This window comes from Rhamphochromis sp. 'chilingali' (genome assembly GCF_963969265.1).
Source record: "Rhamphochromis sp. 'chilingali' genome assembly, chromosome: 1".
NCBI classification, from domain to species: domain Eukaryota; kingdom Metazoa; phylum Chordata; class Actinopteri; order Cichliformes; family Cichlidae; genus Rhamphochromis; species Rhamphochromis sp. 'chilingali'.
In genome coordinates this window covers 39,338,844-39,350,379 of record NC_137929.1, presented here as the reverse complement: position 1 = coordinate 39,350,379, position 11,536 = coordinate 39,338,844, and the positions used below count along the sequence as shown (strand labels likewise).

The following is an 11,536-nucleotide window of genomic DNA, read 5'->3' as shown; positions in this document are numbered from 1 at the left end:
ATCCATAGAAGTATAAGCTTTTCAAAACTGGACAAAATTCAACTCCATACAGTATCAGTCACACTATTTATTTATGTTAATATAATGTATAATTCATTATACTGCACAAAAATGTATTGTTGCCCTTGTGTAAAAACAGAGTATTGGGTCTATATTATTACATACTAGCAAATCCGTGTACCCTGCACTGGAGATAGGGACTAGAAATATTTATATACTATGATATACAAGATGCTATGATATATGCTATAATATGATGCTAAAATACATTAAATCAGACACGCCACTCTAATCTGATATTCCATTATTGCTCAGTTGAACTGTCAAATACACAATTCTATATGATTCTGAGACTTTTGTAAAATATTTATGCATTGCATGGGCCACTCACAGTGCCCTATGCAGTGCTTATGGAAAGTTTTATCAAGATTGTCTCACTCAGAGGATGCAAGGAAGACATATGGCATGCATATGATCTGATCATTATAGTATGATTACATTATGCTTCTCTTTGGCTTTGCTGCTGTTGCTCTCTTCACTGACCTGTAAGGCAAACACAAAAGACAAAAAGTAAGGATGTTATGTGGTGAGGCCATTTAATCTTGTCAAGGCATATTGTCAATGTAATCAGACATTTCAGTGCATGACTGTTGTGAGTTTACCTGCAGTTCCCATATTCACATCAGTGTAAATAATACTCTTATGTGGTTTATGATTCTTCCCTGCTGAGATAATCAGATGAATGAGCAAAAGAAAATAATTAATGTGCATTTCAGTGCTGGAGGTGAAAACCTTTCTTAACTAGATTTTTAAATGTATTTTAATTTTTTTTTTGTAATTTTAAATTGCACATGTTAGATACTCACTCTCCATCCCAAAGTCTTTAACCTCTATAAGAGAGTATGTGGCTTCAGGTGATTCATCTTCCTCTGAAATGTAATTTTTTTTAGTTAGAGGATTATAAAAAATGATCATCTGGATTAGTGTTTTTAATTCAAATGTTTATACATCTTTAACCACCAGAAGTAACAAAGTACAAATACTTCATCATTGTGCAATTTTCATCTGTATTTGTATTTTTTTTCTGACAACTTTTTTCTTTTACTTCCCACTTTTTAAACAATCATCTGTACTTCCCACTCCCATTTTCAAAACAGGTTTGTTACTTATGGTTTTGTGCATTTATGGGGAGTTATTATTTCATCACTGCGCTTCTTCACAGTAACACATGAAAGGAAATCCTGTTTTTGTACATTATCCTTTAACTCTCAAATCAGTAATGTCACTCGCTCAGCATATTTCCAACTCCGTAACATCAATCTCCTCCGCCCCTTCCTCTCTCCACATGCCACTGCTATCCTCGTCCATAGCCTCGTTACCTCTTGGATTGACTACTGTAACTCACTCTCAGATAATCCTGCTCCCTTTCTCTTTCTGTTCCTTCCTCTCGTCTTGTTTCTATGGGGGGCAGGGCTTTTAGCCACTGTGCACCCCGACTTTGGAATTCCTTATCCCCTGACCTCAGAAACATCACCTCATTCCCTCTTTTTAAGTCCAACCTCAAAACCCACCTGTTTAAAATTGCCTACTCCTCATAACCTATCCCTGATATTAAACTTTCTATCTGCTATTCTTATTATTGTGTGTATTTCATGTTTTTTATGCCTGTTTTTATTTGCTGTACAGTATCCTTGGGTGTTTTGAAAGGTGCTTTTAAATAAATAAAATGTATTATGATGATGATGATGATGATGATTATTATTATTATTATTGCATTTTTTAAGAGGCAAAACCATGTGTAATAGTCGGGGGTTACAGTAGGCTGTTTTTTAATGGGTTTTTCAGGCACTTTGTCAGACGTTTTTAAGTGTCAGATAATTTCAAATGAATCGTATTTATCGGAAGAAGGGTTAGATTTAAAGGTAGGGACTGCTCAGTGAAATTTTAATAAACTGGAAATTTAAAGCTTCCATGTAAGTCTTATTGTTTTTAAATCAGACATCAGGTCTGTACATATGAAGTTATGTTATTCAGATTGTGAAACCTGCTTCAAACAAACTGAGGTAACTGTAAAACTAACACTAACTGTGTTTCTTAAAGGTTGCATGAAAATCCACTGCAGTTTAGTGCAGATTAAACAGGTTAGTTTGGTGTATTGTGATGGATTTATAGTAAAGAACAGTGTGCGACTGGTGCTCATTATCAGAGAGGTTGCATAAAGGGTATTAAAGATGAATTTGAAATTAAGCAGATGATGGTTGTATAGTGTATAATATTAGTAAGCATAAACAGTGTAAAGGATAGAAATTAGCAGTAATAACACATCTTGTTGAATTCAAATCCACAAAGAGCAGCAGGTACATTAACTCTATGATATTCAAAAGATAATGTGTACCTTTTGCAGTATCTTCCAAGTCTTGGATTGTTTCATAGATGTGATGATCACCTTGACAAAGATAATAAAATCAGAGTCAGAGTTTCATTTCAATACATTTAAAATAATTATTTATATTTCAAACTGCTGTGTGCTATTCAAAAGATCCCATTTACCATTTGCAGTGTCTTCTGAGTGATGGGCTGTTTCATAGAGTTCATATTCACCTTAAAAAGCCAAGGTCAGAGTATCATGTTAGAGTTTAATGCATTACAGCAATTAAATATTTTTGTGCAAAGACACCAAATTAATTTAACTTGATTTTTTTCCCCCTAACTTTTTGTGTTCTGGATTTTTGCCCTTGATTGATGGTCTTTGAAAAAAAGTTGACCAGAACTTTATGAAGACTAATTATTCATGCTAAACCTTGGGTTTATGACTGACCAGGGTGAAGAGATTTGTATACATGGGTTTCATTCTGATTGACTCCAGGATTTCTGGTGGAGTCTTGACTGTTGATGTCTGACTGGATCGGCCTAATGAAAACATAACAAATGCACAGATAATAACATTGTGCAGAAAATTCAGAACAGTAAAAGAAAACACTGCTGAATGTTTAGAGTGAAAATAGGAATATAAAGTTTTATACCAACCCAGTGAAGCATAAATCTGTTAAAAGAGAAAAAAAAAAGTATTGTTTCTCTCAGTGCAAATTATTTTACTTCTATTTTGTGCCATGACATCATCATATGTTGATGTATTTGTAAAAATGTCTCACCCTTTGCCTTTCTATAGCGATACATTACAAGCAGGAAAATAAGAAGAAGAGAGACTCCACAAACAAGTCCAACAACCAACCACACAGGACATGAAGTCCTTTTAGATCCTGATGGAGCTACTGTGACTGTAAACATTAGCAGTAAACATTTAGAGACTTGAGAAATCTTTCTAAAAATGTTCTTACAAAAGTAGAGTCAGGTGAAAGAAAGACAAACACATACTCATTAATATACTCTATGGTGGCTATGTTAATCATTTGCAGAAATCCATCAAATGTTTTGATCCTGCTCACCTTTAACTGACATCCAGCTCTGTGCTGACTCTCTTCCTGAGTACTGACACTTGTAGAAACCTTCATCAGACTTTGACACTGCAGAGATCTTCAGCTCCCCTCGGGTATCATTTTGAATAAGTTTGTAATTGTGATAGAAAAACACATTAGAAAGTATTTTTTGTGTTTTTCTCAAACTGCAGCTCAGACTAACAGAAGCTCCCTCAGTCACAGGATGAACAGGACTCACCAGGATAGGACCATAATAATTATCTGTGAAATAATGAATGATGTTCCTGTTAGTCAGTGGGTAACCTTGAGAAAAAAAAAGCTGAAGGTCACAAAAATCACATCATCATGTTATTTTGGCAACTTCAGCTTTTTGAAGGTTTTCTGAAGGTTAGGGTTGTGATGTGTTGAAGAACTACTGTACATTTCCTAAAAGGAACTTTTTTTTTTTTTACCAAATATACATATGACCTATAAAATATATAGTGCCTTAGACACCAAACGTTAATCTCATAAGACATTCCAAATCAAATCTGTCTACTCACCAGCTGCTTGTTTATGCATTAGCACATATCAAACACAGCCACACAAGAAAAGAGGAACATGAGGTGTTATTTTAGATGTACTCTGATTTGATGGGTTTCTGTTGAGTTTACGATTTTCTTTTTATTAATTTTTTTTTTTTTAGTATATATGTTAAAAAGGAATATTTGGTACTCTGAAAACTCTATGCAGCGGCGACCCCACCTCTAGCAGAATTATGAAAACAATTTTTCTTTTTTTCATGACATTTACTGCTTATTCACTGATAAGGGTCGAGCTAAAATAAGACTTACAATTGCCTAAATGTCCCACTTTTTGTCTCTTTTTGACAGATTTACTTTCAAACAGTACCGTAGTGGGGAAACACTATGAGCTAATAAATAACATAAACGGGAAAAAAATGACCAAAAGAACATGATGAATGTATAATAACATACTCTGTACAGTGATGTTGACTGCATTGCTGAAATCTCCTGATCCAGACTCACACCAGTACACTGCAGTATCTGACTTTAATATGTAATCGATTTTACATGTGGATCCAGTCATTCTCCTACAGTCAGAGTACAGTCGGCCGTCCTCAGAGAACTTCCTCACTCTCCACTCAGTGAAGTTTCCCTCACAGGTCAGTGAGACAGAGTCAGAGGTGAAGTGTTGCACTCTGTCAGGACTCACTGTGAGAGACGCTGCTGAACGAACATCTGGAAACAACATGCAGTGAAGACACAAAGCTTACAGATGTTAGGATTCAAAATATCACAGTGAAAATATTCTTTTGCTTTAATGTTTAAAGGTCAGTGCTAAAAGACGCAGTGTTCGTATTGGTCAAACTATAATTTTCACTTTCAATGCTAAGCCAAAAACAACCCATTAATTCACATTTTTTGGTTGTTGCATTACTTGAAAAAAGATAGAATCAAACTGACCTGCAGACCAGACAAACTTTTGTCGACTGTGATCAGTGTGATACTCTGGGTCTCCTCTTCCAGCTCTGCACACATATCCTGCTGTGTGTGTCTGTCCATGAATGATGTAGGAGTCCTGTGCAGTCCCACTGCCATCAGGTAGCAGCTCATAACTGGAGGATTTCTCTGATAGATCAGGAACAGCTTTATACCAGTAGAAGCTCCATCCTGCAGACGGATGTTCAACCTCACAGTTCAGAGTTACTGAGGCTCCAGGACTCAGCCATGATGGAGACACAGTGAGGACAGGACGGGGTTCATCTGTTCAACAAAGATTTTCTCTCAATGTTTCGTCTCTTAACTCTGAATTCAATGTCACTAAAATGTTGACTCACAAATATTTATGATGAACTTTAAGAGTGAGACTATCTAAACATGTCAAATATCTCAACATGTACTAATAAAAACACATTTTTACAAACTGTTTCTATTTCCAGGTTAAATGAACTATGACTCTACTTACTGTCAGAAACTGTCAGTGTGACTGAATCACTCCACTCTGTTGTTTCATGCTGTGAACTTTTCATTCTGCCCTTACAGCGATAGTTTCCACTGTTGGATGATGAAGCAGATCTAATCCTGTATTCATTTTGATTTGGAGCTTTTATCCTGCTGTTTGTTTCCCACTCATAATCCCACTCAGTGTCTCCTCCATGGATCTCACATCTGACAGTGATCGTCTCTCCTCTGTATATCTCAGACCAGTTTGGATACAGAGTCACAACAGGTCTGATTGGGACTGTATTCAGGAAATGAGTAAATGAATGACAAAATGGGTCAATTTCCATCAAATGTAGTGATTTTTGGTTCGTTAACTTTGAACTCACCAGTTTTCCACATCCTGACTGACTGGCTGTCCTCTGTGTAGTAAACTGGGTTTCCTCTTCCTCCTCTGCACCTGTAGAGTCCTTCCTGTGAGACACTGATTTGTCCATTTGAGTGGAAAACTGCATCTTGTGTAGTCAGGGCTTTAGAGGATTTCTCATCTCTGTACCAGTAGTATTTCCATCCAGATGATGATGATGGGTTCACAGAGCAGGTCAGGGTCACACTGCCCCCTACTGGAACAGCTGTGTTATCAGCTCTCAGTTTGGCCTTTGGTTTATCTGCAGTTCAGTTTAGAAAAAGAACAAAAGTCAATGACTGAATCAAACCAGTTGAAATAACTTGGTGGAAATATGTAAATAATAAATATCACATAACTTTAATGGTGAAGCTGCAACAAACTGTACAACTGTCACACAAACACAACACTAATCTTTCATATTTAATTTGCTGCATTTCTAAGTTAAAAACACACATGAGGAACAATCAGTGGATTTAATGTTTCTTAGTGGATGTGGTGGAGCAGCTGAGACAGATTCAGCATTTGTTCTGCATTTCATCTTTCATGTATTAGAGCTGCACAGCAGAGAAGTTACTCTCATATGTTTTGTTCTCTTCACTGTGAATAAAAAGCTGCTGTTCAGGTTTTTGTTGTTGGAAAAAAAACTAAACATTTTACTGACCAACATGAAAGACAGTTATAAAGCTGTAAGAAAGAAGAAGTGCTTTTTCCTTATTTAGATACTCTGGATGAAAGATCTTACATGATACAGTCAGTGTGATGATATCACTCCACTCTGAGAAGAAATAGTCTCTTCTGCCCCGGCAGCTGTATCCTCCACTGTCAGACTCAGTAGCTCTGATGATTCTGTATTCATTGGATGTTGGAGGTGTGTTTAACTTGGCTGCTCTCCATTCATACGTCCACTGAGCTCCTTCACCTCCCTGAATCTCACATCTGACAGTGACTGTCTCACCGCTGTATATCTGAGTCCAGGATGGCTGCAGGGTCACAGTGGGCTTACTGGGAACTGTTCACAGGAAAATATCTGGTTAGACACAAGAAGAAACATGAAGATAAAAAAAAATAAGACTGAATAAATTCTTCTATTTGTCAGGAGTTGTCTCTCATCTCAGGTTTAATAAACTCACAGTTGTTGAATGAAATTGTTAGCACAGAACACAAAATAACATCTCTCAGTTTGGCAGAAATAAAATTATTAAACTCACGAGTTTCTGTAACTGTGACGTCACTGCTGTCCTCTGTGTAGTAAACTGGATCTCCTCTCCCTCCTCTGCAGTGGTACAGACCTCCTTGTGAGACACTAATAACTCTGTTTGCTTCATTTCCTCTCATGAGCTGAGCTTTAGAAGAGACTGAATCACGTCTGAACCAGTTATACTTCCAGCCAGCAGAGCCCTCCACAGAGCAGCTCAGTGTCACACTGCCCCCTGCTGGTATGACTGAACTTTGTGCTGTCAGTGTGGCTCTGGGTTTACTTGCTGTTGAAGAAACAGGAAAACATACATCATGTTATCATTTAGTTCAGGGAAAATAACAATAAGAAAATTAATTAATTAACAACAGAATAAATATTTAAACTTCAAATACCAGTTCGGTTTTGAATGAACACCAATGAGTAGTAGACAGATGAAAACATTAAATGTCAGCATGAATCATGGTCCAACTCACATGAAACTGTCAGTCTGAAGGCATCACTCCATCCTGTTAAGAGATAGTCACTGCTACCCCGACATCTGTAGTCTCCACTGTGGGACACTGAAACTCTGCTGATCCTGTATTCACTGGATGTTGGAGGGCTGTTTGTGTTGGGTGCTGTCCATTCATATTTCCACACCTTTCCTTCACCTCCCTGAATCTCACATCTGAGAGTGATTGTCTCACCAGTGAATATCTGAGACCAGCTGTGCTGCAGTTTCACAGCAGCCCAAACTGTTCAACAAACAAATAAACACAAATATTCATGAACAAACCAACAGTGAACGAAATAAAATCAAAGTTACAAAGTTCTACTTTAATTTAATCATGAATTTTTGTTTTACTGTGTTTCACAACAAAATTTCACCCTCACGTTGTTTCTGAATTGTAACTGGAGCACTGTACTCTGTGTAGAAAACTGGATCTCCTCTCCTTCCAATGCAGTAATAGATGCCTCCTTCTGAAATACTGATAGTGTGCTCTGATGTTCCAGCTCCTATTTTCTGAGCTCCAGAAAACTCTGAATCACGTCTGAACCAGTCAAACTTCCAGCCAGCAGAGCCCTCCACAGAGCAGCTCAGTGTCACACTGCCCCCTGCTGGTATGACTGAACTTTGTGCTCTCAGTGTGGCTCTAGGTTTATTTGCTGTTGAGTTAAAAGAAATAAAATGAATGTTGCAGAATATCTCATCCAAATTAAAACATGACTCACACTGGAGTCATGAGATTACAACACATGGATGTATATGGAGGCTATAGTTTCACATATTAATCTAAACATTTTCATTTAAGTTTCAGAGACTTTTAAAAGTGAGTTTGTGAGATAATCACTACAAAGAAGAATATGAAACTGTCTGTGTTTGTGGTTGTTCTCATATTCTCAGCAGTGGCTTATTCTGGATTACTATTGGAATCTGCTGAGACAACCAGATGAATTCACAAAAAGAAAACTGATCTGCATGAAGTACAAAACCAGAGAATTAGCCTCATGGGTGAGTTTAACAACATGTATGTAATATCCCAATGTTACACACATAATTAAGTATATAAAACTATATAATTTTATCAAATATAAGAAAAAAAAGGAGCTGCAAAAAAGTAAGTACTAAACACATCACACAAATGGAAAACAAAGAAAACAATTTCTCACCTTCAGCATTTCCTGAGAAGAATGTACTGAACACTAGAATAAAGATTAATATCCACACTTTATCAATCATAAACAGATTTTTCAGATGCCCCATCAACATATTTGTACCCATATATTATGTGATAATGAACAGGCTCGAAACATCACAAAAACATAATTGACTTTTTGTAATTTGTAAAATAATGAAGAAGTAAAAGAAACTCAACTCAAAGTAACTTTAAAAAATGTTTAAATCAATAACAACAACAACAACAACAAAAAAAAAACCCCCAACTGGATCTAATCAAACTCTCAAAGTAACAGAGAGATTTTTTTTTCTCAGTTAGTGGCACACAAACAGAGAAAATCAGTGTACTTACAGAATAATGCCAGCAAAGTATTCCCCATCATCACAGTCCTGCAGCTCTCTCATCCACAGATAATCTCAAAATGTTCTACTTTGAAGAAAGAGAAATCACAGTTAATGTAAATTAAATTTGAGATCCCACTCCACTCTCACCTGCCAGCATGTCCTTGATGTAAAGTGAACCAAGGGTCCTGGAGTTATTGTCATGATCATGGGTCTGTGAACCAGTGTTATGGTTTTTAAAATATTGGAGTAAATGGAACTGGAAAATGGATTATTAATGAAATTAGTCTAAATAAGTTAAACATTTTGAAGCCTGCTCATTAAATTCTGTACATTAAGCATTTTGGGTGCTCAAGTCTAGCAGAGATGGCTGTACAACAATCAGTCCACATTACATGTCATAATGACTCAGGCTACAAGTCAAATGTAAATGGTAAATGCATTGGTTCTTATAAAACTCTGCTCTATTCTACCTGAGGACTCAAAACACTTTATACAGCACGTCTCAATTATTCAGACACAGTTGCAAATGACCAAGGAAGGTATGAAGTACATACCAGATGCCAGAAATGATTGAGCTAGGCGGCAGATCTAAATCTGTTAATAATGTTTCTTAAAATGTTTTCCATGACTGTTTTCATGTTGGCTTGAAATAAAATGTCTCCCTCTGCTGGCACTGCAGTTTACTGCAACCTATTACATCCATAAAACGTGTGACATCCACGTGTAGAACTGTGTGTCTACTACATCCTTAGTCGTGTAACTGTGTTGCAAAGTGTTTTCAGTCTAACATTGACACAATGATGAAAGCATCAGGAGCAACTCTGGACCAGTATCTTGCCCAAGGATACTGGAACATGAAGCCTGGAGCAGCTAGGGATTGAACCAGCAACCTTGTATTAGTAGCTGACCCGCTCTAGATGACAGAAGCAAAAGGAACAGTGTGTCATTGATAACCCCTGTGAGACTGAGGTCACGATCTGTTTTTCAGCAGTGAAGTGAACTTTGATGGCATCATTTTAAAAGGACGGCTCTAATTAGCAGTACTAAAACTCATAATGTAGCCTGCTTTCTAATTACTGTAGAGTCTGTTTCAGCTGACTTTTAGTTGGCGGTTGATCTGATTTCCATCTTTTTAACATCACATTGTCAGATGTGCAGTCTGATCTTGCAGCTCAGCCTCAGCACAGAGCTATAAATAATCTTACTCTGTGGTTCTGAGCTTTGTCGTGAACACAGGCACAGGAAAAAACTACCTGTGATGGTTAAACTGCGAGGGATTTCTTTGTTTCACAAACTAGATGTTAGTAGTTAGCAGGAAGTTAGCTCGCTAGCTTCCACCAAAACATGATATCTAGACTTTAAGTGAAGACGTGATGAATCTTGCTTTCGGGCCCAAACTATTCTCCATTTAATAAGGCTGTTGTGTTTTTAACTTGTTTTAATACTTTGTATCTTGTTCTGTTTAATCTCAACAAACAGTCAGTGATCACTGTCAGCCTCTCTCGGCAATGATGGTTTGGCTTTGGGATCTGCAGCGGAGTTTGGATCCAGACATGGCTAATGACGTCAGACTTAAGACCAGATGCCATGTTCTGACTGAGAGATTTCTGAAAAAACTAAAACGTACAGCTCTGTTATCACTTCCAACATAAATTAAGACAGAAAACTAAACAGCAGTGATGTTGGTAGGGTTACTGAAGATGGGCTAGCTGGTATATATTGATGTCCTATGCGATCGCTAGCAAAACAGCTACGTAAGCATAACATAAACACTAAAGCTCGAAGATGAATTTTAACTTTTTTCCACTCTATAAAGTTAACTTGAGGATTCCCGATGGTTAGGGACAAATGCAGTCGCATGGCAGGATGCTGTAAACAGACCAAACTTCAGTCAGAAGAACAACTGAGATAATCCATCCACAATATGAGGTTAGTCATTAATATAGTGCAACAACATGGGAATAGAGCAGCTGTGAGAGAATTCATCATTATTGAATCAATGGTACAGAAGTGGAGGAAGCAAGAAGAATGAGTTGAGTAAAGTTTGACTAATCTGACTGTTTTGTTTCGCTTAATGCGCCTTATCATTCTGTGCACCTTATGTATGAAAACTGACCTGTTCATCGACAGTATGCCTTATGGTCCGAAAAAAAAAACCAAAAAACGATACATAGATGAGACACATCTACACCATCCCGCCGTCCTGCCCTGTGTTAGCAGATAACGCTGTAAAGCTCTGTAATGTCATAACTGACAGCTATTGAACTGTTTTGCAGTAACAGTTGTGAACCAGGGCTGCTGCAGAATTCTAATACTTTAAGTTAATCTGCAAATGAACATAATTAATGATATGATTCATTAATAGATGTGAGGAAAAAGGCAGTTGATAATTCAGGTATTCATTCTATTCTGCTTGAATATTAAATAGTGACTACAGACTGGGTCTTGCAGCACTCACAGCAGTTTACAAACAGGAAGAACATGATGTAAAGTAAGACACTTAAACTGTTTATATAAGAAACAGAAGAAAAGTCAGACCTGCCTGAT

General features: G+C 37.1%; 1 protein-coding gene across 1 annotated transcript; it reads right to left on the bottom strand.

Moving 5' to 3' along the window:
• Positions 1–201: 201 nt before the first annotated feature.
• Positions 202–7,151, bottom strand: LOC308387802 (Fc receptor-like protein 5). Its single transcript, XM_080868091.1, has 11 exons — positions 6,998–7,151; positions 6,532–6,798; positions 5,770–6,048; positions 3,153–3,272; positions 3,028–3,043; positions 2,819–2,910; positions 2,551–2,601; positions 2,396–2,446; positions 867–929; positions 663–722; positions 202–543 (listed from the first exon to the last, which is right to left on the bottom strand). The coding sequence occupies exons 1-11, from the start codon at positions 7,122–7,124 to the stop codon at positions 536–538; spliced, it is 1,134 nt and encodes a 377-aa protein (XP_080724217.1). The 5' UTR covers positions 7,125–7,151; the 3' UTR covers positions 202–535.
• Between the last annotated feature and the right edge of the window lie 4,385 nt (positions 7,152–11,536).

Bases quoted from the DNA above. Each gene is read 5' to 3' on its own strand.
- LOC308387802 (XM_080868091.1), bottom strand. From the start codon at position 7,124: ATGAGAGGAAATGAAGCAAACAGAGTTATTAGTGTCTCACAAGGAGGT. The intron at 2,602-2,818 runs GTCAGTCATAAA...TGGCTTTTTAAG, and splicing joins ATACAAATCTCTTCACCCTG to GTGAATATGAACTCTATGAA. The intron at 723-866 runs GTGAGTATCTAA...TTATCTCAGCAG, and splicing joins TAAAGACTTTGGGATGGAGA to GGAAGAATCATAAACCACAT.